The 27,312-nt window shown below is 37.9% G+C and overlaps 1 protein-coding gene across 3 annotated transcripts in view; it reads left to right on the forward strand.

Annotated features, from left to right (window-relative positions):
- The window catches only part of CEP120 (centrosomal protein 120), a 72,919-nt gene extending 56,494 nt beyond the window's left edge, over nt 1-16,425 (forward strand). For 2 of the 3 annotated variants that reach the window (XM_006265328.4, XM_019478159.2), the window contains exons 19-20: nt 13,494-13,639; nt 14,310-16,425. In XM_006265328.4, coding sequence (XP_006265390.1) covers nt 13,494-13,639; nt 14,310-14,547 — 384 coding nt within the window. In that variant the 3' untranslated portion in view covers nt 14,548-16,425. Of the gene's footprint in view, nt 1-3,656; nt 3,687-13,493; nt 13,640-14,309 lie in introns of those variants that run through there. The other variant, XM_019478160.2, reaches the window with a different exon arrangement.
- Nucleotides 16,426-27,312: the final 10,887 nt, after the last annotated feature.

Consider the following 27,312-nt stretch of genomic DNA (forward strand, 5'->3'; position numbering starts at 1 on the left):
CATCAGCTTTGGACTAGAATTTTTCATAACAGAACCCTGCCTGAAAGTGAATTTTTGGCAATCTACCTTCTATCTTTTGAGTTTTGGGAAAATGAAAAAATACATATTTTCCAAAGCTTAAAAAAACATTTCTGACTGCACATTTTAAAGGAACACTTATACAACATAATTGGCTAAAGCTTGTATCTTAAAAATGGGTAAGGGCATAATCTTCCTGGTTGATCAGGGCCTTAGTTTGACATGGAACTATAATGGTTTTAAAAAATATCCAAGTAATTAAAAAAGGTCACTTGTGATGATGCTCAATCAGTGTCTGGTGAGAAGACAAAATAAAATGTATAGTGGTTTATCTTGGCTATGTCTCGCATCTGTTTTGTTTTTACCCCAGAAACAGTTTTTATTTTCCTGCTTAAATATTAAATGAAAAATATTGTGTGAGCAACTATGATGAGGGCACAAAATAATAGAAGTTTCAAGTTCATCCCTCTAGACACTGTTAGTAAAAATAATTTTTTACACCATACCAACTTAGTACATATTTTATTTCATCCAATTCCTGGGGGAGAGCCGTTATCTAAATTGGACCTGTTTGCATTATTCTCAGGTTTCTGCAGTTTTTAACTTCCTGTATTTTCAAAGAGGAGGGTGTCTAAACTTTAGAAATTGTCTATGTTCCTGTTTACCTTATAGGCTTTTAAGTTTTTGTATCTACTTGTGGAATATTTGATATGGGGAAGATACAAGTGCTTATCTTTGCTGCTATTCTTTAGGAGGAGACACGTCAGCTTCCCCACCCCCCTGCCCTGCAAGATTTAATTTTGAAACGGTAACAGTAAATTGTTTAACATGCATATTAACAATAATTAAAATAATAATTAAAAAATTACTTTTAAAAACAACTTTTGAAATAAATGACAAAATATGATTTGCAGAATACAGCAAACTTGCAGGAACCCTTAAAATCACAAAATTGTCTATCTTTCTGCCTTTGCAATTTCATGTCTCTGATGCTCAGGCAGGAGTGTTTTGCTTTTGTCTTTGTGAGTTCGTCTGTGTTTTATTTTAGTGTTTCTAAGCAGTAGCAGCTCCATCATTATCAATAATGCATGTACCTGTTTGTGTATTTTTCTCAATTACCTATTATCTTCTTGAAATATATGGGGTAGTTCTGTCTTGTTGATATAATTTTAAGATTCTGCAAGTTGTTGCTTCAGCTTTAGGGTCTCCTCTTCATTGGATACATGGACTTTGAGTCCCCATTTTCGAAATCTTATTCAGCAGGATGCAATAATTCTTTTTATGTTATGTTCCATAGGTTTTCAAAATTTGCTTAAAACTTAAGAATGGAACACTGTAAAATAGCATGCCCCAAACTACACAATAAAGTCAGCCTTCCCTGTATTTTGCCAAGATTTGCAACAGACTGAAAGGAGTTGTTTTTCCCTTCATTTCTTTGAGAGCCTTGGATCTCAGAAGAATGTATTGGAAGTAACATCTGATTTTTTTTAAAGAAATGCACAAGAGAGAGGGTGCTTTTTTATTCTTGTAGGGCAGAAAGTTGTTGTCCCTTACTATAAAGGGATAGTTTGAGATCTGGTGTAGACATAATAGAGGAATAGGCCAGGCACTGTTCCTAGAGGATTACACTAGACTGGGGGAGAAGAGCAACTGGATTTCTGAGTACCCTTTCTAATGGATAGTTGCCTTGAACAAGAGCCCTCAAAGATAGGAATGTGAAAGGTTAAACAATTAATCGTTTAATGGACAAGTGCAGTTATAACCAGTTAGCTTACTCTTTATCCTTTAGCTCTAGTGAGCACAGTCTGGCAGGGATGTGGGGAAGGGAAGCCCCACAGTGCCCCAGCAGGAATCAGAAAGCAGGAGGGAGGAGCTGGGGGGGGGGGGGGGGGGGGCAAGAGGGACTAATACCCATAATTTAAGAGGAAAACAGCCAACTGCCTAATGACTTGTGAATTAAGCAATTAGCTGCTTGGTCACAGGTGCTCCCTGCCTTTCAGCCTAGGGCTTCAGGTGCGCTGCATTGTCTGACTGGGCTTGCCTCCTTTCCCTCTTCCTCCAGTCAAAGGACTTGAGGAGCTGAGAAGTTGCTCTGTTCTGGGTTAATCATTTAACCAATATAATTCGAGGAGGTTGAATGAATATTTTTTTAAAACAATATTTACATCCCTACTCAGAGGACCTTGCTAGTCTCTTGGAAGGAATGGTGCTAATAATGAAGGGAGGGACAGAAATGCTTTAGCAGTGTCACTGTTCAAAGCTGTAGATAAATATAATATTCAAGTTTAGGTTTGGAAATTAATCTTTTCCTTTACAACTTAAAGAGTAAAAAAAGGAAACATCTCTAGGTAATAAAAGTTATAAAACTGAGCTTTTATTTTTCTATGCTGTCCTCATTTTTCCTCTTTGTCTTTGGTCTTTTTTGTTAGTAATTGTCAGGGGTCAAAAATAACCTATAATATTTCTTAAATATTTGTGCACAACAGGATGATCTAATGAAGAACTCGCCAGGCTTGCATCAAAAGCTAAAACTTCCCAAAGGAGACCTCAAAATGTCCAGTATAATGTGTGTTTTTTTTCCTTAATGAATTAGTTGTTTAAAAAAAAAAACCCAACTTGTAGAATAAAGCAGGGTATCCATACCTTGCTATTTACTATTAAATACGTCTCACCTTCTATATTACTAGGTCAAATACATGCCAGATCAGTACTGGTGAAACAGGCATCCAAGGTAATTTGATTGGTCCCAGTTCAGGGCAGGCTGACCCCCTTAGTAAACATCTGAACTAATAAATAAGTTGATATGAAGACTGAATTATGCTCCCTACCACTTTACCCTTAAAAACAGTCCCTTTTAAACCTAGGTTGAGACTTCTGTGTGCTCGCACTGTTATGAAGTCATATATTTCAGTTGAATAGATAGAGGGATGAACAAGGTAGCATTTCAACCTCATTTAAAATATAAAAAAGGAAAATGATCAGGAACCCATTTACTATGTTTTGAATGTAAATTTGGAACCTTAGTTGCCTCCAGGAATTCTAGATCAGCTTTAGTTCAGATGATTTGTGCAATTGCACAGTTTGTCCAATTTCTTGTTTAAATTGGATTAGTACAATGTTAATTTTGTATTGCCTCTGGTGAATAGCCACAGGGTTGTAATCTATGCCAGTAATTTGTCACACCAAAGCCCTCTGGAGGACTATACAAAACATTTGTGTAGTGAGGATTAGACGTTGAAAGCCGTATCTTAAATTGTTAATAAATGTTAATGACGAAACCCAGCTGGTAAGTCTTGGAAATGAGATCTAATGCTTTGTGCCCATTGCCAAAAAAATGTTTAAATAGAGATTTCCATTACTCAAAGGTGACCTAGTACAGTTAATTTGTGAATTAAAGAAGCATAATCTACAAGCTAAGCATTTAGCAAAATGCGCTTTTTCTTCTGATTTGTAACCATAAAAGTCAATGTTTCCTTAATTATAAAGTTCCCTTTTACTTGGGAACTAGCTATGTTGGAACAGATCTGTGATAGTTTGGTATTCTATAAAAATGCAGTGCATACATTGCAGCTTTTGAAAGTAAGTTGTGTGGACTTTAGAAGAGAAGTTACTAATTTTTCTCTGTCTGGAATTTTTAGATACTAAAATGAAGTATCAGCTATAACCAGGTAAAGGCATGAATACATCCTGACGTTTGCCACTCAAGCTTATTGGTAGTTACAATAAATGCAGTGTTTTGTGGAATTCAACCATGGTTTGTAAAGCTGAGTTTTAAAATTAGTTTGAAGATTCATGAGCTTTGTCATCAAGCCTGAGAACAGGTGACTTCCCTATTCTCAGTGCCCCCTTTTTGAAGGTATCTACTGTAATTTCTTTGCATATATATACACTTGCATGTTTTTTTTTTCTTTTATATTTAAACTTTTTTAAAAGTCGGTCTTTGAACTTAGACCTAAATCCTGCAGAGATCAAGCACGTACATACTTTATTATGGCTCACGTGCAAAGAAATCCTCACTGTTTAGGCAAAATTATACATATTTTGGGAGAAGAGATTTTATAGTAGGTTTATAGTAGATTTTAAGTCTTTTACCATATTTATATCCTATGGATTTGTTCAAAGCATAACTGATGCATTTGTTTAAAGTAACACAGGCCTTATTGGCCGACATTGGCTCTATCTTGTCCAGCCTCCTGCTTATCCACTCAGTAATTAATGTGATTAATTTATAAGTAATTTAGCCAAGGATGGGACGTAAATCTTTGTTTAAAAAAACAGTTGGAGGTCCAAGTCTTGGTTAAAAACTGTGTCTTGAAACCATCCAGGCCCTCCTACTGACTTGTCAGCTCTGGGTTATTTTCAGAAAACTTTACTTGAGTTCCTTAGCTTCAATCGTAAGTTTTTCCCACAGACTTGTATGGTATGTGTGAGTGGGAGAGTGAATAGTGGCCGCTATTTAGCCATTGTTTAGTCTAGTGTATGTATGTTTACATCTCCCCTTTGGATTTATAGGCAGCTATGGCAAAATAAAGACTGTGTTTTCTTGATTTAAGGAGCTTCTTAACTGAAGCACCAGCACCTGGTGGTATGGAGGGATTCTTTCATAATCTTAATAATACTTTTCAATTCTTGTGTAATTAATGTTAATATTGCTGTAGAATATCAATACCAAAATCCCCATATGCCGGAGCAGATTGCACAGGAGCCACAAAGAAGCTGATCCTTGTTGTGGCAATACCACCATCTGCCCTGAGGCACACATGCCAAGCAAAATGCTTTCATGTGCCATGCTCTGGCATGCATGCGGGGGGGGGGTTGACTACCCCTGCTATAGCATAACAATGGGATCCCTCAGTCCCCCAGCATCCCACAGTGCTCTGCTTTTCCTTTCCTCCACTCCTACCTTAGGTAAGTGAAGTATGGTAGGGTGCACAGTCACTGAGCGTTCCTGTCTCCCAGCCCCTATTTGGGGATGTAGTAGAGAAGGAGCAGGTGGCACTTCAAAGGAGCAGGGCTAGGGATTTGGAGATGGGTGGCATCATACTGCTGATGGTCTCCCCCTTACGGTAGTAAAACCAGCACTGTTGCATATCTGTGTGGTGACTTTTTTTGTGGTGCTCCAGCCTGTGGTCTTAGCACATGAGCATCATAATCTCTTCATGTCTGCAATAATGCATTTTTGTAGAGCTTCAAAATGTAGCACTTGTGCTACTGGGAAATGTGTGCTCATCTGACTAAATTTAATTGAGAAATTTTTGACATTTTTTTTCCCAGGCATTTAGTGAAACCAGTTAAGATGCTTACAGGTTCAATAAGAATAGTTGAATTTAAAATATCAAAACTTGATTTAAGTAATATAAAAATTACCCTACCAAGTAAGACATCTGATACATGCAGCTGTATGTGGGGAGAGAGAGGTAGTGTGTGTGTGTGTGTGTGTGTGTGTGTGTGTGTGTGTGTGTGTGTGTGTGTGTGTGTGTTAGCCAATTGCCCGTCAAGAATGATGGGGGGGGAGAGAGCGGGTGGGGGCGGAGCCTTGGACCTGCTCCCCCTTCCCTCTGGCTGCTTGGGGTCTGGGCCCGATGCAGGGGAGAAGCTGGGCTGCCGCAGCAGCGGGGGAACAGCAGGCCCGGGCTGACCCAGCAAGGGCAGGAGGAGCGGGCTTGGGGCCAACGCGGGGGTTGGGGAGGAGTGGGCCCAGGCCCAATGCGGGGAGGAAGCTAGCTCGCAGCTGCCGTGTTGGGTTGGGCTGAACCGGGCCGGGCGGGGCCTGCTGTCCTCCGTCCCCTCCACTGCCGTGGCAGGCCAGCTCTTCCCCCGGCTCAGGCTCACTCCCTCCCCCCACCCCCACATCAGGCCCGGGCCCAGTCCTCCCCTGGCCCCACCATCACTGCCAATGCCACTGCATGCCCACTCTTTCCCCCCAGTGTCAGGCCTGCTCAGGGACAGGAAGGCTCAGAGGAAGAGGGCGGGGGAGGAGTGGGCCTGGGCCCGAGGTGGGGAGGAGGCCCACTCCTTCCTTCCCCCATTGCTGTCTCTCCACATACAGCTACATGCATCAGATGCTTTATTTGGTAAGGTAATTTTGTGTGTCTGCATTTTCTACCTGAAAATACTCTAATTTATTTTATACATAGTATGGTGGGTGGAGTCAAGGAAGGAGAGAAAATCAAAGTCTTTCAAAACATATTAAACATCATTTTGTGTTGGATGTGTCAATAGAGAGTACTACAAACTAGATTCATCTTTAGGTTAATATTTTATTGAGGTGAAATACCAGTCACCATGTAAATGTCCGCAATAGATTGCTATTGTTCAAAGCTAACTAATGCATTTGTTTAAAACAACACAAGCTTTATTAACTGACCTTGGCTCTATCTTGTCTACCCTCCTGAGCCATGATTTCAGCAACACATTTAAGACTTATTTTTTCCCCCCTCCTAGTCTATAAAAATACATAATAGATTTTCATTGGAAAATTTAACAATATCAAGTATCCTGATTGTAGCCGTATTGGTCTAGAGGAAAAGGCAATAAGGACTCATAGTAAAGATGATATCTTTTATTGGACCAACAAGATTTTTGCAAAAAATTGTCTTTAATTAAAGAAATTAATTTTTTTTTTTTTTGCAAAAATCTTGTTGATCTAAAAAAAGGTATCTCTACTACGAGTCCTGATTGCCTTAACAATATCAAAATATTCAGAAATGTTAACTCTTGTTTTTTAGTAACTTGTGTGAAATAAATATTTGCAAAAGACAGTTAAGCATTTTAGCATTTTGTCTTTATATGTTTCAAGCAATTTGAAAGGTGTTTCTTAATAAGTTGTGTTAATTGATAGTAGTCCTATGCAGTGGAGTCCACTTTCAGTGCTAATAGAAAGGGAGCCTGTGTCACATTTGTAGTGTTGAAACAGTGATAAAAAAAAGTGTTTTTGGTATCTGCAAAGCTTTCTGATAAATTGGCACCAGTTTCATCACCAAACATGGATAAAGAATCCTTCCTTCTCCTTCTGCCTTGTCCCTCCCATCTCCTAAAATTTGAGTTTTATAAAGGAACTATTATTTTCATGGCCTCTGATCTAACCATAACAATTCTGAATTTTGAATCCCCTCATATTTGGAGTAAACTGTGTCAAAAATCGCATTTAAATCTCCCATTTGTATCAAGTAATGTACATTCCTTGACTTATTTTGGGGTCTTTGAAGGATTATTGGACAACTGACTAGCTATTAAAATCTATTCAGGAGAATAAATATCCCCTTTGTTTTGAAGTGTGTTCACCATGCAGATTGTTGTGATGACACTGTTTAGAATTCAAAAATGGTTATGTTGTATAAAGAGTATTATGTAAATCTGCATTTTTATCTGCACTCATGATGCACTGAGAGTGATCACTGTGGATTCTGGGGTCACATCTCTTTATGCTTTCATAACTTTTTTAAGGATCATCTTCAATATTTGTATTCATTTGACATAAAAAACAAAAATAGATGGTGCTGTCTCCCACTACAGTGTCTATTGTGTTTCACTATTTTGCTTGCTCCATTTACTAAAATGTTATAAAATGCTTATTTTTTATATTTATGCTAAGTATTTAATTCACAAAAGTATGGGAATTGCCAAGTAAATTTGCACTACATGTGGCAGGCACATCTTTTACTATGCTAGTGGTCTATTGAAGTCAAGGCAGCTGCTGGCCTGGCTGATTTCATAGGGAGACCATGGGGCTGGCAGCCATTTTCTTGGGCACTGTGTGGCAGGCCTCCCCACACTTCTGGCCGAGGGGCCCTGGTGGCCCCAGCCACACTGCTGATTGGCCATGCAGGCCATCTGTCATATGGCCCTGCCCCTCACTGCTGATTGGCTACAGGACAGTCCATCATGCAGCCCTGCCCCTCCCCGCTGATTGGGTGGGGGGGGGCAGGGCTGTGTGGCAAACGGTCCTCGCAGCCAATCAGCAGTGAGGGACAGGGGCAACAGCCATCTTGCCATGCTGGCAGCCCCCCTCCTCCCTTCCCTCCCCGGCAAGCTGTGCAGCCAGAGGGAGCCAGCATTTTATTTTCAGTAAGTTTGTTTCAGGGAGCCTGCCAAAAGCATGGACCCCATGCTTTTTCGCGGAGCTTGTGCTTTTTTGCGAGGCCTGCCCAAAATTGCAGTTTCCGCAAAAATCATGGAATTGCAATTTCAGTAGGTCCAAACCCATAAGGCAAGAATGGGATGCCTTAAGATATTTTCAAGAGTGTTGCAGGGTGCTGCACAATGTTAACAGTCTTCAGTGTGCAAACATGATTCACAAGATGAATGAAGATTTGATATAGGAGTGAAGAGTGTCAAAAATATTGACCTGTTGTGGTCTGAGTTCTGTGCAGCATAAAAATTATTCTGTTATTTTTCTATAATAAAATAAATGTAAAAAATAAGAGCTGGCATTTTACAAGGGGTGCCTTGAGTCCAACAAGGTTGAAAACCACTGACTTAAGCTTTGCTCATCTGCTAAGAAAATAATTGTACAAAAATTCTCATGCTACGCCCAGTTTACCAGTGCTAACATTGCTGGGAAAACATGTCTCTAAATATTGGATAAAAGCTGCTTATAGACCATTCCTGGCCTGTATGGGTGGGGGGAGGGGACCAGTAACACACTCCAGGAAAATTACCTCCAAAGGCGTATTGCAGCAGCTCACTTTCAGTTCTCTACCAGACCAATAAATATCAGTTTAATTGCTTGGGTGGTCTTGTTAGTTTCTTTTCTTCCAAGGTGCTTCACAGTGGTCCTCTTCTCTTGAACTGTAGCATGATGCTTTAATAAGAGCTTTCTTGTCTATTAAGGAGGACCTCATAAGGGGCTAATACATATTCTGCCTTAGTCAGCTGTTCCAGGGCAATACATCTCCAAACTGGCAGACAGTTGTAATGATTCTATTCAGTCTCAACCACATGGCAATTTCTACACTTGCCAGGCAGAATACCATGAGATCTGGACACTAAACATGGTTATCCTTTACTCTGGGCTTCTCCATGTGTTTCTTCTCCTGTAATGGGACTAGGAAAAAGATGCCTAACCTTTCCAGGCAAGTTTCTTTGGGTACATGGTGGTATATTTTATTATACCTCCTAAATATGAAACCAACTAAAAATTAGACCAACTTTTATTACACCAATTAAATGTTAGACCAACATGGCTACAACCAATAACCTTTCCAGAACTTTTATTTCAAATTCTGAGCTTCTTCTAAGAAGCTGAAGATGGGTTCTTAGGAGTCAAAAACTTTCTCTCCAGAAATCATTGTAGTTAAGTTCTGGGTAAAAACAAGTTTGAGGAGCTGGGATACCTACCTGGGCTTGTTTCATGACAGAGACAGTGACCCAAAATTAGCTATTTCAACTGTCAATTAGTTTAGGGCCAACTAATATCTTAAAGATATTAACCCCTTCTCCAGAATCCATAACAGTCTTTTGGAGTCAGGTTATTCTGATCCATTTGTCAATATTGTCAGGCAAGTTATAGAAGAGGAAATAAGGCACTTCTTCCTGTCTTACAGAAGCAGTCAGAATTTTGATCTTTGCTTTGAGAGAGAATATTTTTCACTCTCACATTTCTTTCACACTAAGTACCTCTCTTCATGGCATTTGCCATATCTGGCAAGTTAAGTGAACTATGAACATGAGCAGTTAAGAAACTGTGGTCAGTTGTGGAAATTTATATTCAATGTGCACTTAGTTTTTCACATTATTTACAATACTCACATTATTTAGAATATTTCTCATTTTAGACTACTTGGTTCTACTGAAGTTTCATCCAGACACTTGTGCATTTTATAAGCCAGAAGAGGCTGGTGATCATCATGTAATCTGACCTGTGTAACACAGGCTGTAGGATTTAAAATTTATAGCAGTGCTTGACTTACAGTATGTCTCTTTTGGAGAAAAAATGTTGTTAAAAGAATTCCATGTGATTGATAATCTGATACAAATTCTGGTGCTAAATAGTTCAGTTTTGGTTACCTTTGCTATTTTAGAAACTTCATTTTATTTCTAAACTGAATTTGTCTTGCTTCAGATTCCAGCTGTTGGATGATACTGTATCTTTATCTGAGATTCGGAAGCTATTTATTATCACATTTCTGTTTTGCAATGAAGGTACTTACTGATTGTGAAATCTCCCCCTCCCCCCACACCATTTCTGATAAGTTAGATGTAGGTTGAGAAAGTGGAATCTTTCAGTATTTTCAGTTCTTTGATTAGGCATGTGAATCTTTTCTGAATCCTCCCCACCCTTCTTTAATGTCATTCTAGACTCTCAAACACCAGTCACACCAGTGCCAAAGACGGAAATAATATCAATTCTGTATTCATTATTCAGGGTTTTGCTATGGATAAATTCAATGATATCCTGTTTTTGGCTGTAGTATGATCCTTAAGTGCTCATATTCAACAGATCAAGCACCTCTCCCCCCCCCCAAGGTTTTTTTTAGCTACTGTTTTCCAGGATGGAATACTTTCCTGGCTTGTAATCATGGTTTATATTCTTTTGACTCTAGATCTTATATTTGGCCATATTGAAGTACTTATTGTTTTCTTGTGCCTAATTTGTCAGCACTCCAGATGACACTGTCAATGACCCATTCTTTTCTTATTAATCACTTTCCTAATCTTTCTATCATCTCAAGTTTTATTAGTGATGATTTTGAATTCTTCTCTTCCTCCATCCCTTCCCAAAATATCCTTAATATGTCAGACCAACATCCAATTCCCTTTAGCTTCCCACTAGAAACATACATGCTTGATGATTTCCTATTTAGAATACATTTTTAGATTCACCACTTAACTACTTTATAGATTGGTTGATGTCTTATGTTGTTTTTATATAATTCCAGTTTAGTAATCAAGTCAACAAAGTCAAACGTAACACAATCAAATGCCTTGCATGAAACTAAGTATATTTCATCAACACAAGTTACTTTTTTCCAACCAAACTGCTCTTCTGCTGATGACTTTGCTCTGTTTCCTTTATCATTATATTTTTAAAATGGCCATAGACTGGTATCCTGGCAATGGCAAAGTCAATAACATACCTCTCAGTGACTTCAGTAGGGTAAGGACTTTTAGTGTCCAAAGCCACATAGAAACATGACCCTGCACTACAGATTGTCGATATATGATCATAGGCAAATAAAGCACAATAAATTTGGGGTGTTTTTTATCCTGAAAAGGCTTTTTTGCTCAAGTTCACAAGTTGGCAGGGAAAGTTACCTCTGGTTTTACATGTTCACATTCATCTACTGTAGATCAATTGCTTGTTCATGAACATAAAATAATAGCTATATCATGAGGAGATTTTCAAGGTTGCAACCTGATAGTTGCTTTCTTTGTTTCCTAATCATTACAAAAATCTGTGTTCTGTTTTTGTTGGACTCTTCAGTTGCAAGTTCCTATGAGTAACTATCCTTCTCTTCCTTTTTGGCTCACTAGTTCCCACTAGTGCCAAGATGGCTGGCTTAGTTAGTATGAAAATGCAAAATATCGTTCTTTGCCTATAAACTGATGTCTTCATGTGTAACCAGTCCAGTATTCCTTCCTTAAAGTTATAATCTTGGGTGGGAAGAGGGTAGTTTGTTTATGATATGTTAAGAGGCTGAGATGTTTTCTACTTATTGGGCACATCTCCACATGCATTTACTCAAGCCTGGATTTACTGTGCATTAAGGTACTGCATAGTAAAGGTTTTTGGGTAGGTGTCTACATATGCAGGGATTAGGGAGCAGATTTGCTCCCAGGTCCCTGCAGCCCTGTAATGCGTGCTTGTGGCCACAGCAGGGAGCTCCAGGCTCACCCTGAGTGCTAGCCCAGAGGCTGGCAGGGAGCACTAGGCCATGAGGCAGCTGTCTCTAAGCCCTGTGCCTCAATCGTCCAATCAGAGCATGGGGCTAGGACCTGTCCTTGACTGCAACCGTTCCTGGCCAGCCCTAGGCTGTGCAGGGAAGTCTGCATGTGTTATAAAGCTATTTGCCTTTGCAGGCATCAAATTTACTCAAGATTAGGGAAATTTACTGTGAAGTAAGCATGTGCATGTGTAGAGCCACATGCTCACATCACAGTAAACTATACTAATTTGCTGTTAATCTTCTCGTGTAGACGCACCAATTGAGAGCATCAACTAAGGAGTATTTGAGACTTTCTTCTAAATTCCAGGGGTAGGAATTGTGATCAAGGTTGTTTTTCTGGGGTTTTTTTAAAACTGATTTACCTTGGCATAAGATGTTACTATCTGTTCTACAGTTGATAGGTTGAATATGTAATGAATTGGTTTGCTTACAGAAACAGAATGAAGTAATTTTATAAATCTAGTTTATATCTGTAATAATAAAAATAAAGTCAGACAATACAAAGTAAACATTCTTAACAGGGATGTTAATGGACCATTGTTACGTGCTTTATGATTATCAGCTTTGCCAAGTTTGATGTGTCCCATGAAGTGTGATATGTAATTAATTACACATCCAAATGCTCTTCCCCTCCAACCCCCACTAGACTCTTGCCTCACGCAAGATATACCGGGGTCAGCTAACGAACTGGGCTGTGTAAAGAACAAATCAGAAGTAAGCAGGATATTTTTTTTAGGTTAAAATAGATTAATGTCACCAAGAACTAGATTATGTCACTTGTACTGTTTTATGAAAGTCCTCTTTATAGTTGACAGGCTGTTGCTACTTAGCTTATGGGACTGTGAAAAACAATTAGGACATTACCACCCCCCCCCCAACCCAGCCCCCTTTTTCTGATTATTTTTACTCTGTTATTTTTATCTCAGGTATTATTCCCTGTTTGAAAACAGAAGAAATCTAAATTTTAGTTTTATATTTTCAGTGCTGGTTGACAGGAAGCCACTTAGAAAGTAGTTCTTCAAATCTTAGACTAAAACTGCTTCTGCTGAACAAGCTTTCTGGTGCTGTACACTGCAGAACCAATAGGATGAGTGTCCTCTGTAATCACTGAGAATCTAACACCCACCTACTTCCATCCTTCCTATGTTTGTAGGAGAGAATTTTAAGTGCTTGTAGTGATCTAGCAAAATCAGTTGCTAATAGTATCTTAAGCCATGTTCATGAGTGTAATCTTTGTTTATCAGTTTCATTAAGTGTCTGAAAAACCAGACCCATCAGCTGTTAAATACACATCCTTTTTGCCACTGATGGTTAAAGCTGTTAATTTAGGGTCCAGATTTGATTGCATTCTGGTTTAGGTATGTGTTTGCAGCGATCGTAATTGAGCCATTAGTTTTATTTCATTTGTTACCTCAAACCTATACACAACATTTATTACAATGAGTCCCTGGGCCTGCTTAGTTACTGACTAGTAATATTGTGGAGTTCTTACTAGCTCTGTTTTTAATTCCCATCTGAAACAATGGAGGCATCACTGGAGTTAGCATTTTTGTGTGTAAGAGTTTGTCAAATGATTTCTCCCTTTAGCGTGAGCAGGAGAATGCTATGGCCCGTCTCAAAAAGCAGCAGCAAGAGCTGGAGCACATGAGACTCCGCTACTTGGCAGCAGAGGAGAAAGAACTGGGGAAAACAGAACGACAAGAGTTGGAGGATATCAGGAATGAACTTAACAGGTATTAAAGCATTGTAGGATTTTTTCCCTCTGCCTCAAAGTAGGGGAAGGTTCAGTTAAATCAAAATTTTAATTGACTGTCAATCCAGGGTAGGAACACAGTTTAGTGTCCCTTAGGTAAAAATTGCCCATTTATAAAATGTAACAGTGTTGTATTATAGAAAATCTATGCTAAAGGCCACCATACCCAGTTTTTTGTCAAGATTGTTCTTATACTGCACCAAGTCTTTTTTTTACCCTCACTTCTAAGCAGAACTGCTATATAAAATAACTGCTATATATATTTAAAAAAACCATAAAACATGATCTATTTCAACTTGCTTTTCATCCACTTGCTGATATTTTAAGTCTGTCTAATGGTGTCCTCTACTTAAAATTAATCCAGTAATTTATAATCTGGGCTGTGCCACTTGTGTGGATTTTTAAACAGTTTTATTAGCATGTAACCCTTGACGTAATCATTGTAATAAACACATATATGATCGGATTCTGGATATGTGTCTGCTGTATAAGACTTCCTTTAAATTTAATATAGCAAGGGTGATTTTGTTACCTTTTTTTGGATGTGGGGTAAGTTTCCTGTAAGAGTCAGTTTGGAAAAAAATATAACAAGAGAAGCTCATTTTGTCTTGTACAGATTTTATTTATTTATTTTATTTATTTATCATCAGGCTAAAGCAACAAGAAGACAAAAAACAATTGCAGGATTCTGGGGATGCTTCATTTGGGAGAATGGGTGGTCTTCATGCTAGACAGTTAAATGAGAGTATGGACAATTATCTCGCGCGCCTGATAGAAGAGAGAGATACCTTATTGAGAACAGGCGTGTATAATCATGAAGACCATATAGTAAGTGAACTGGATCGTCAAATCGGAGAGGCTCTTGCAAAAAGAAGCAGCAGTAAATAGTGTCTTAGGAACATGCTTTAAGTAAGTTTTACCATAATAAAACAATCAGTTCTGCAGACTAGATCAATGATCCTGCAGAGACTTAAGCAAATGCTTAATTTTCATACTACTAGTAATTTTTATTGAAGTCAGTGTAAATACTTGCAGCAGGGTTGTGTTTTTCCTTTTGTATTAATATTTTTGTACTGAGGTAATTTATATATAGATAAATATATATTTTTTGTATTTTCTGTTTAAACATTTTCTACCTCTCTTCCTACCACCCAAGCTGGATTTATCAGTAATACCGTTTTAAAATATCCAATCTAGACCTTTGTTTGGTATTTTTCATAATTTATTGTTTAATGGATTTCTTTTGAAATAGCTTTTCAATAAAATTGTGCTAAGAAAAAGTGACTGCAATAATTTACAGTGATATAACTTTTTAAAATGATGAACTAAAAATATAATGTGCTTTGATAAATGTCATATCCTCTTACATTTGCAAATGATTTTAGTTTTAGTTCCTGGGACCACAACTAAACTATTACTTGCCTGAATATTTTATTTTAGCATGAAGGCTTTTGAAAAATTGATGCTTGCAAATGACAGAGTTTGAAATGAAAACAAAAATGCTTAAATTTAGCAAGCAGAAACTCCATGAAATATTTAGTAACTGATCATTCTTGGACTGCAAAAGGATTTCTACTCTAAGGGTTTTACATGAGAGGGATTGCAAAGATGAATTGCTGATAAAAAAGATTAAGGATTTTAATGAGGGGAATATTTATGCATGTGCTTATTTTAGGAAAATGTGGGAAATATTGATTCAGTGATTGTAACCACATGTTTAAATACCAATTCATGTTTAATGCAAATAATCAGGGCTTTTTCTACATAGGAATATTTCCTAAATAATGACTTAATCAGCTGCAATGACTATAAAGCTTTATTTTCCCCTTCAAGTTGTATATTTCTCAGTAAAAGCACCTACTAGTGTTTTTCAGCCTTCTATATCTTTTTTGAAATTAAGATACAAAAATACTAAAAATACGAAATGTTATATGTTGGTTAATTGACTAAGGGGGGCAGAGTATGGAACACAAACAGTTATATGGGTTTTTGTGATATCCAGAGTTGAAATAGTTACAATTCCAAGTTACAAGTCCTAGACTTGTACAGCAGAGTGGAATTTTGCAGTGTGGATGGTGTGTGGTTTTTATGTACATTTCACTAGCACATGTTTGTTGCCTAGATAGATTTTACATATGTCTGTATCAAAAATGGAAACGTTTAACATGTTTTATTTCAGTTTTATTTCATACATGAATGAAGTTAGTTAATTCTGAGAGATCTTTTTTATTTTATTTTATTTTATTTATTTATTTATTTTAAGAGTCATTGGACTTGTGGCATTGGGGTCATGTAAGTACCACTTTTTTTCTTTTAGGAACTTCGTGTTTTGAAATGCAGAATTCTACCACAGAACTCTTATTTAGCATAATGTTTTTTTTAAGGTCATTTAAAGAAAATCCTAACAAGTTGCATTAAAAAAATACAGTAACAAAAAGACTTTCCATTGGGAACCATCATCTACTAATGATGTCATAACATGCTTTTATAACACTAAATAAACTTGCCATACATTGTAAATGTTTATTTTTAATATTAAGTGGTTTAAAGATGTTAAGAGCAAAAAATAAAAGTTACTACTTGCAATGAAAATAAATGTGTGGTCAAAAAATAACCATTATAAATGCACAAAGAATAATGTGGAGATATGAAACATAACCATGTGCTATGTATTGCTAATATGTGTTCGTAGGAAATAAAGTACAATAACTTTGGGATGTTCTTTTATTCTGAAAGGAAGATATATTAAAAGTTCTCTGAATTGCTCGTCTCTGAAAGGTTTCTTCATTTGCTGGGATTATAATTTTTTCAAACACTAGAGGGGGTATTAGATTTAAAAAAGGCAACTACCTTGAAACTAAAATTAAATTTACCTTGGTTTGGGTGAATGTAAGGGTTCTCATCCTTAAATTGGTTGTATTTTATTTTTTATGTGATTTTTTTTTTTCAATTTGTTTAACAAATACAAAATCTTAAGTAACTCTGTATTTTAGAGAGCTTGTGTATGTGGTTTTTATACTTCTTTAAAAATACATAATAGGGAAACACTCTTTCAGTTTACTGTTACAAAAACCTGCCTTCAGAGTTCTAGGTACTTGCACAAGTTAAAATATTCAGTCCTTGGACTAATGACAAACCTCCGTTTATTTTCACTAAGATTTTTACATTTCCAGTAGATTGGCTGCTTTTACATAACCTGACAAGGTGGGTGGTGATATTAAGCTATATTTTTTTTTTTTAAGTATTTGTCACCTTGAAAAAGTTTATTATTCACGAATCTCTTAGCAACATACCATGAGGCATTTATTAATGCTACTTTACATAATTTAAAAACAGCAAAACCATGCTACAAAAATGGGAAACATACCCAGTTAAAAGTTTGCTTTTATATTTTTTTTTTTAGTAGCTGCTGACCAGATGATTATACCTGCTTCTAAAGGATAATTTGAAAAGAGGTAGAAGAAATCCTTAGGTCATTTATTCAAACATTTTCCAAAGATACCTTGTCCATAAGCACTTTGATCTAAAATAACTGATTAGAACAATATAATTTTTCTATTTGTAATAAATGTATGTGGTAATATTATTGTGTTGTACCTGTGCTCTAGTGCCTCAGGAAAATCGTTTATGGTATTGAATTAATTCACAATCTGGTGTTCTGAAGTGTATGTCAGGACACTTGACAGTTCAGTAAAAAGACCAACTCTCACTTCCTTTTAGTCATAATCTCTCTTTAAGGCAGAAAAAAATTAAAAATAGTCTGTGCAAGATATCTGGGCTTACTGGATAAACAAAAATAAGGAAAGGAGTCATTTTTTAGGGAATTAATGCCTACCATTCTTAGTCCTGCTCCTGCAAACAAGGATGAAATCTTGGTTCCATTGTAGTCAATGGCAAAACAGATTAATTTTAAAAAGGCAAAGTTTAATTTTAGTGGTGCTGACTGACTCTTGCAAATGAGATTACTTATGTCTATAAGTACTTGTGTTTGTCTCAACTCAAATATCTAAAGATTTATAATAGTGTAGTAGATTGGTTTATTTTTTACCAGATAACTATGACACTATACTTGCAATTGGGTTTGTGGGTAGACTCCAGCATGGAGTCAGTTCCAGGTTCTTAGTTGATATATGTCCAGATTTTTTTTCCCCAACTGAATAGGTCACTGCCAAACATGAGGCCATCTGAAGACTCGTGACCTGTATGTGATAACCTTACTTGTTTGATAGCCATTTTCTTCCCCCACCTTTACAAGGGTAATTTTTTAATATTGGCAATGCTGAATTGCTGCCACTGAAAAGCTCCATGATTGCAGATGTCCATGAAATAATTCAGCATGTCAAATTTAAAAGTACATAATATCAATGATTTTTATATCCTAACATCTGACAATAGAATTATGGTAAAGATATTAAAACATACATTTGTATTTCTGTTAATTATAAGAACATGTACCAGAAAAAATCTTGGCCTTAAATAAATTCTTAACTATAGAGTAATGGAATTTAGTATATAACAAATTCTTCCAGATAAATAAATCATATAAAAAGAAAATACCCAGTATTTGTTATTTAAATCCAGATTTTTAAAATACACAGATCTGTATAATTTATTTTCCACTATATTTCATACAGAATTCTGGTAATTGTACTTTCTTTCCTGGAATAGTTTAAAAGTTATTCAACAATGTTTAATTCACCTTCAGGAACTGTATCTTTTCTATAATGGTAATATGTCTGGCACTGAACTTTTAATACACAGCGTTCCTGTGTTGCAGTTTAGATGCTTCTGACTCCCATCCACAGAGATAAACCCAAACCTGTGACACAGTGATCAAGGATGGAGGTCTTTTATCATATCCACTGAATGCTACTGAAATATGCCTATACCAGTGATTACATATTTACTTAATTATCTGTTTTGCTGCTACTGTGCCTAAATGATCGTGACCTATGTCAAATCTTGGATATGAAGCACCAAGCCCTGCTATTGGTAAAAACAGAACTGTAGAAAGGCGGCTGTATACTTAGATCTCATTTCATTTGCTTCTCCAGGGGGTTGTATTAGTAGTGTTTTCATTAGAAATGTTTTTACAGATGTCGGCTATCCAGATACGAAGTCTCTGTGGTAGAGAAGCAGTCAGGAATTTGGCATCCAGAACAGAAAGAAAAAAAGTCAGCTCTGAAAGACTAATTTATAGAAAAATAATTTACTGACTTTCTGATGTATAAATGTACAGTAACCCCATGGTGGCTTTAATATAGAGTAATTGAATTCTTGCAAGTATAGAAATTGTTTTCTATTTTTAACTCAAAAATCCCCCCTCGCAAGCCTGTCATTCCTCATCGTAGAAGACTAAAATAGTGCCCGTTTAATAATGCTTTTGAAAAACTTACACCCACTAATTTGTAGACCTACACTTTTTTTCTTCTGAAGTAGAATACTTTTGGTGATCTATTAGTATTTTGATCAATTTGTGTTTTTTATCATGAAACATTTTGCCTCACATAGGTACAGACAGTACCTGAGTGTGAAAGTACAGTAGTTTATTGAATATTTGATCAAACTTGTTGTAGTAGGTATGTGGATGCATTGACCCAAGCACACTTTGCATTGACAAAACAATCTATATAATCATAATTCAAAGCACATATGGAAACTTTAGCTTTGTTTCAGGGTTCCTACAGAGCATCATTTGACACAAGGGTACATGCTATTTCTAAGCAATATATAACTTGTTTTTTACTGTAAAAGGAAACAAATGTATTTATTTTTCAGGGCAGAATGGTGATTTGTAGTCACTAAAAATCATTCTTTAATGTGATGGTTGGAATCCTGAATAAAGTACAATTGCTTTGCAGCTGAACTAAAGTATTTAGCTTGTTAAACAGTTCAACTGGGTTCTCCTAAAGTAGTAGTTATGATCTTTGCCATTTCAGGCAATGATAAAATTATGTCATTGGGCTTTTCATTTGAAGCAAGTTAGTATCATTGATTAGTGCCACTAGCCTTTTATTTCAGGAAATGATGATTCAAGTTCCTCTGTAACTCACCAGTGGGGAAAGCTTGGTTTTCCCTTTGCTTCTTTTGAAGCATAGTCAGTACACTAAACAATTAGTATGTTGTACCCCAGTGACTGTGTTTTGCAAAAAGAGTGGTCTAGGACTTGTAATGTAACATGTTAGAAATAAGGATTGAGATGCATCGGCAGGGCTATGTCTGGAAATGGACATATGACTAGCATCTGTCAAAGATAAGAGTTCTATTCTGCCAGGCACTGTACCCACACAACACTAACAGGCTTCATCCTAGAAGCTTAGTGTATTATTCAGATTAGTGCCTTTTTATGTTGTAGTATTTATACTATACTATAAAAATTGATGCCTTTAATGCCACATTTTCATGAATGCTACTGAATGTCCACAATTGTAGAGGTGGATTTGGGCTGTTTTTCTGAAAAATCTTTTAAGCCTTGTGGAGAAGGGTGTAAAAACAAAGTTCCTGTGTATACAATCCTTGCCCTAATTTTTGAGAGAGAGAATATCATTGTGGGGCTGGACCCGATGATCTGTGAGGTCCCTTCCAGCCCCTAACAATCTATGAATCTATAAGAATGTATGTTGTATATGGACTTTATCGTTAGTTTTCTTAAATTGGTATGCATATGAGGATGCTTGAAGTATCCCTTTTTGTTAACTCAGTTTCACAAAAGAGATATTTATCATCCAGAATAACCTAGAGTAAACTCCACAAGATACCACAGGCAACAGTATATGACGACTTACCATGTACTTACTATAACATGTATATAGCATCATGCTACCCAAGAGGAGAAGCTGCCACTTGCAAAACCTTGTATACCTGTAGCATGGTAGACACTGCCTCTATAAAGAGTAACGGTTTAATTTAATTTTTCCCCTCCTGAGTGGTTTCCCTTTCTATTTCCTACCAACCAAAACTTAACACACCTATACTTCAAGGACAAGTGCAAAATACTGCACTTGGGATGAAATAATTGCATGCACAAATACAGACTGGGGGATAATTGTCTAGGCTATATTACTCCAAAGAAGGACTTGCAGCTTACAGTGGACCAGAAGCTGAATATAAGCCAATTCTGTATTGTTCCAGGGCAGGGAGGAAGGAAGCCAACAGCATATTGGGTTGTATTAATGGAAGTATCATGTGCAAAGCAAGGGAAGTGATTTTTTTTTCCTGCTTTATTCAGTGTTGATGAGTCTTCACCTGCAGTTTTGGGTCCTACCCTTCAAGAAAGATGTGAACAAATTAGGGAAAATCCAGCAGAGTGACAAAAATAATTAGAGGCCTAAAAAATTTGATATATGAGGAAAGGCTAAAAAGAACTAGGATTATTTAGTCTGAAAAAGAAGAAACTGAGGTGTGGAAGGGGGGATTTGATAACAGTCTTCAAATATCTGAAGGTTGATTATAGAGAAGACGGAGATAGGCTTTTCTCTGGCTGTAGGGAACAGGACTAGGAGCAATAGCCTCAGGTTGCAGCAGAGGAAATCTAGGCTGGAGATTCAAAAGCATCTCATAGTGAGAAAGTTGAGCATTAGAACAGGTTGCCTAGAAAGGTTGTGGAATCTTCATCCCTAAAAGTTTTTTCTAGAGCAGACCAAATGGACACTTGGCTGGAATTAATGCAGGGTAGAGATGCACCATAGCCCAGGGGTTGGCAACCTGCGGCCCACAAGCCAAATCCTGCCCACAGAGCCATTTGATCTAACGTGGATGTAGGGGTTTCAGCAACTGGACTGATCCAGTTGGGTCAGTGGCAGGTGGGCATGCAGTGGGTGGGCACGGGGACCCAGCCCCACTGCTTTTTTCACGGTGTCCAGTGCCACCACTTTTCCCTGTGGACAGCTGGTACTTTTCCCAGCAGCTGCAGGGGGCATCAGTAGCAGTCACTTTCCCCTGCCCCCATGGAGACGAGCACTGGCTGCAAATGTTCTCTGGGCCACTTCCTCTCTGGGGGAAGGAAGGGGGCAGTATTGGTGCCAGGCACTTTCCCATGCAGCCACTGGGAAAAGTAGCAATAGCTGCCTTCTATGCACTGGCCCACCTCTGACCTGAACTGGGTCAATTCAGCCCCACAGCCTGAAAAGGTTGCTGTACCGTGCCTTAGACTAATTGTATCAGAGATGCATAAGCTTTCAAGAGTGCAAGCTTGCTTCATCAGATGCTGTCATATGCATATGTTTCAGTTAGTATATAAGATACATGTCTACCCTGCCTTTTGTCTGACTTCAACCTAAAATGACTAACTGCCTCTCTTGACTGGGATGGTTTACTCCAGGGTGATCTTGCCTTGAACAGGGGGGCTAGACTAGAAAACCTCATGCAATCTCTTCCAGGGCTATTTTTTCTATGATCCTTTCCTACAGGGCAAATGTTTTGGGACCCTATCATATTCTAATTCCAGGTAGCTGAATTCAGGACAATTTTAGACATCCCCTCTTCCCCCAAATAATATATCTGCACTGTAGGGCTAAAATTATCTACCTATGTAAGTGATTGAGATAAAAGAAGCAATCAGGTTGATTTAAGGTAGGAATACAAGTGCTATTCATTGCCTTCCTGTAACTTCCTTTATTTACATAGAAAAGTGGTACACAGATGGGCCAGAAGCAGCATGCTTTTCTCTTTAGAAGCCTACAGAAACTGCTCTTCAGGTCCTGGGGGTGAATGAGGTGTGATTGACACAGGTTAGCAAGCGGCTATTGCCCAAGTTGTGCCACTTCCTGAATCCAGAAGGATCCGCAAGTAGGAATTCATGCTGATTAGGTCCCAGTGGCAGCTCTTATCCTCTTCAGAAAAGAGATAACAGGCATGTCCAGACGAGCGCAGTCATTTGTTTCCCTGGGGACAAGTAGCTCTCTGGGTAACCTGTTCCCGTGTTTGACTACCCTTCTAGTGAGTTTTCCCTAATATCTAACCTAAACTTCCCTTGCTGCAATGTGAGACGATTGCTCCTTGTTCTGTCCTCTGTCACCACTGAGAACAGTCTAGCTCCATCCTCTTTGGAACCACCCAGCAGGCCTCTATTAAATCCCCTCTCAGTCTTTTATTTCTCTAGACTAAATAAGCCCAGTTCCCTCAGCCTCTTCTCGAAAGTCATGTCCCCTAGGGCTGCGTGAAATGACTGTTTTGTTTCTATTTCTGTTTTGCCACTTCGACGGGATAGTGTTTCGTTTCGAAGCACTGTTCTGTTTTGTTTCATCGAAACTTTTGCTGTTTTGACGTTTCGCCTATAGGCTATAATGGGGAATCACAAAACTGCCTATAACTTGGTCATTTCATGACTGATTCGAATGAAAACAGCAAGGAGGGTAGCCCCTGCTGAGGCTACAAGGCCTGTCAGGTTTCAAGGAGATAGGTGCAGGCATTTCTGGGAAACTGCACCTCAGGCTGCTGACAAGCAAAACTCGTGTCACGTGTGTGTGTTAATGCACAGCGGGGTGAAAACAGCAGTCATGGTAGCCCCTTCTGAGGCCATGAAGCCTGCCAGGTTTCCAGGAGGTAGGTGCAGGGGTTTCTGGGAAACTGCACCTCAAACCGTTCAGAGCGAGACTTTGTGACGTGTGACTGTGTGCTTGCTAAGGTGCAGCTGTTTTTCTATCCCTCCCCCAGAGCACTGGGATTGGAAGGGACCTCAGGGAAGGATCACAGTCACTGGCCAGCTACACAGTCAATATCAGTGCAGTCCTTCCCCCCTCTCCCCCCTCCCTCTCTTTACTTCCTGTTTCCCTGCAAGCAAGGCCAGCTTCAAAACTGTGCCCTCATTTTGTTTCGAGGCTGTTTTGAAGACTTTTGTTTCATTTCGATTTTGCTGTTTTGAGCTCAAAATGAGTCAAACCAGCATTGAAACAAAATACCAAGTGAAATTTCGCACAGCCATAATGTCCTCCAGCCCCGGACCATTTTTGTTGCCCTCTGCTGGACTCTCCAAATTGTCCACATCCTTTCTGTAGTGGGGGGCCCAAAACTGGACACAGTACTCCAGATGGAGCCTCACCAGTGCTGAATAGAGGGGAATAACCACTTCCCTTGATTTGCTGGCAACACACCTACCAATATAGCCCACTAGAGTGCTAACCTTGGCAACAAAGGCATGCTCTTGGCTCATATTTAGCTTATTGGTCACTGTAACCCTCTAAGTCCTTTTCTGCAGGGCTGCTGCCAAGCCAGTCAGTCCCCAGCCTGTACCAGCGAGTGGGATTGTTCCTCCTAAGTGCAGGACTTTGTACTTGTCCTTATTGAACCTCATGAGATTTCTTTTGGTCCAGTCCTCCAATTTCTCTAGGTCTCTCTGAATCCTAACCTGGAACCACCCTAAATCTAAAGAAAGAGGGTTGTAATCTTTTTCAAGTAACTGCCTCATTTTAATACCTAAAGCTGAGAGCTTCCTACGAGAATCTTGGTTAGTCCACTGTTATCTTAAAGAAACAGCTGTATAACACGGGGAGTTGGTGCAGGCTAGCGGAGTTCTAAACCTAACTTTGTCACTGGCTTGTGATGAGGTCTTGTCTGCCTCAGTTTCCAAATCTGTATGATCAAAACAACTCTGCTGTACAGAGTGTTGTAAGGATTAAGTAGTTAATGTTCATAAACCCCTTAAAAATAATGTTGAAGTAGTGTTTATAATATCCTTTATATTGAGTAAATAACTAATTGTGTTTTCATTCCATCCAGGAAGAGCACACACCAACTGCCGAAACTTCCTTAGCCTGACGAAGGGTTTTTGAACCCGAAAGCTTGCTTAATAAATATTCTCCAACTATTTGGGTTGGTCTAATAAAAGATATCAAATTCACCCAAGGAACCTTGTCTAACTAATTGTGAGGGCTTTAGTGAATACTTTTATAGGAAAAATCATTTCCTGACTTATTAGTATTTCAATACTAATAAAATGAATCCTCCTTATCCTAACAAATGTGATAGATAATGTTCAAAGTGAAACTTAAAGGGGTTGGGGTGAGGTATTAGTAAAATAACCATAAGCTTCTATGAAGTCAAAGGTCTCTGTCACAGAAAAACAGACAAAAAGGGAGACATGCACCTCATCATTGAGTTCAATTTTAGTGATAAGACTGTAAATTTTCTAAACTGGCCTGGAGTTTAGCATAAACACTCCAAGGAGCTGCTGGACCACAGAGAGAGAAAGAGGAAAGCAATGGCTAGCTCTGGCTGCTTTTCCATTGTAGGGCATGCTTGCTATCAGCTCTGAATCACACAACTTTAAAAATCTCCCTATATATCTACCAGTTACCAGCATTCTCGCAATGGTGAAAAATATCTGATCTCTGGGGAGAGAGCAGATGCATTGCATTTAGGCCATGACTAACAGCTGCTACAAAGTCTATTTGGCAGTCAGGTCTCTCTTTTGCCACTTACTCCTTGGCTAGTGCTGTAGAGCTTATATTAGAGTGAAGAGTCCATCCATTCTAAGCTAGTGATAAAATTCTGATAAATTGTGCTCGAAAGGAAACTTATTTGCACTCTTCTTATGGTGCACAAACAGGAGAGGGGTAAGCAGGCTTCTCTTACACACAAATGAATTTTAGTGAAATTTATTGATGATGTGAAAAATACGGTGGTCACATGCACAGAGAAGCTACATTTAAATCTACGTATTTATATTGAAATGAGTCGCACATAGCATCAAGTCTAAGTGTTTGTTGCACAACTTTCTTAATAATACATTCTTCTCAAATTTACATAGTCATTATAGGTGCTCTTATAACAAATAACTAAGTTTCCCTCCCTCCCTCCCTCAAGCCTCTGAATAAATTATTCACAACATTTTTCTGTCATTGTCCACTAGCTCCAGTGGAGCTATCCCACCACTATAAAAGGAAATAAAGTACCTTAGCCTGAACAAACACGTCTAGAATTAAAAAATAAATGGCTATCCATGTCTTCATTTTGCTGACTGCTTATTTTACCGCTCAAGTTTCAGATAAAAACACATTTCATGCTGTAAGGAATGCAATCTGTTACAGAGCATGAACAACATACCAACTTGTGTACCACAAAATAACAAGTTTGTGTGAGTACAGGCAGGACTGCTGTTTATACTGCCAGATTCAAACTTTTAGTTAGATAATTTTTGGCAGTGAAAGAACTAGCCTGTTACTTATATACCAGTTAATACTTTTAAAACAAAACAAAAAAAAAACCCTTCCCTCTCCCAAAAGAAAAATTCCTTTTTATGGCCCCATAAGTCCTACTTTAACTGTATTTTTTATGTTGTAATAGATATTTTGGGAAAAGTTATAGTAATTTCCATCTTTCTCCAGCAAGTCAAAATAAAAACTGCTGTAATATTTTAATTATGTTATAACACAAAGTTTTAAGAGTAGTAAATTAAGATTGAGGCAAATGAAACACATTGACTTTTATGTTAACAGGTTTAAGGTAGAATTTGTTCCTTTTGAATTAGCTATAGAAGAGGCTGTAGCCATTTCCAGTCATTTGCTTTTGATAGACAAAATTCACTTACATGAAAGGACAGAAGTACATAATAAACCATATAAAATGCTATGCAAGGTTTTTTAATTAGCATGTTGAATGACAGAAGGGAAAGTAAACAGGACTTACAGTTAAAGATTTTCTGTAAGACATAAAATGTTCTTTCTCTGTTTTCTAGGGCAGTGCCTCAGTGGTAGGGCATCAGCCTAAAAGTGCGTAATTTTCACCTGAAGAAATTAAATGTAATATCAGTCTTCAAGAAGAACGTTCTGAGGGTGGGTAAGAAGCAACAGCAAGTGTAAAACTTTCATCGGCTGCAATTTCTGGCTCACGCTGATACTAACTTTTGTTCTTGTCTCCACCTTTTTAAAAAGAGACTTTTTAGGTTTCTTAATGGAAGATTTAAAACCTTACTTTTATTCATGCATCCTCATAAATACATGTTTTTAAAATATCACAATCTAAACTGCTTTTTCTAGGTCCATTTTTGTTATCATAGGATCTATTTTAATGGCTATTAAGCTACAGTGTCCGTACCTTATCTTTGTCAGTTAATGTATCTAATTCCACCATTCCCGGAGGGAATAAACCTGAAACTAAAGCCTGCAATATATTAAAGAATCAAGAACGCTTATGCAGAACAAACAGAGGATTTAGCTTGGATAAACAGCAGAGATCTCAGTGTCTTTTATGTCCAGGGCTCAGAACTGGAAGAAGAAAATGACTATAAATCAACCCCATGAAACAACATAACATAAATGTTGTATGTTTATTTAAAACTTTATACAATCATTTATCTGGGCTATAGCTCAGTTTCAAAAAGTGCTCTGCTGTAATGAGGCACTGAAGCTAGCAGTGATCAAGACTAAAAAGATAGATAGTCTTCAACCAGAACTTGCTTATGGGAAAAATGAAAAGCACTTAAGCAGACACAAAGTACCTACAGCCAGTAGATCAAGTGAGAGGATAACACAGTAATAACAAAAACTTTGATAAATTTTTTCCTGTTTCTCTTCAAAATATCACATTTCTTGTAATGTGACATTGTTTTGAGAACTAGGAGGCAGCAATTTATGCCTTAATTTTCACACTTGAATAAAGGCTGATTTGTTGTCACTATATGAAGTATGACATGTTCTTCCACAAGAATTAAAATTT

Source organism: Alligator mississippiensis, chromosome 3 (genome assembly GCF_030867095.1).
Source record: "Alligator mississippiensis isolate rAllMis1 chromosome 3, rAllMis1, whole genome shotgun sequence".
Taxonomy (NCBI): Eukaryota; Metazoa; Chordata; order Crocodylia; family Alligatoridae; genus Alligator; species Alligator mississippiensis.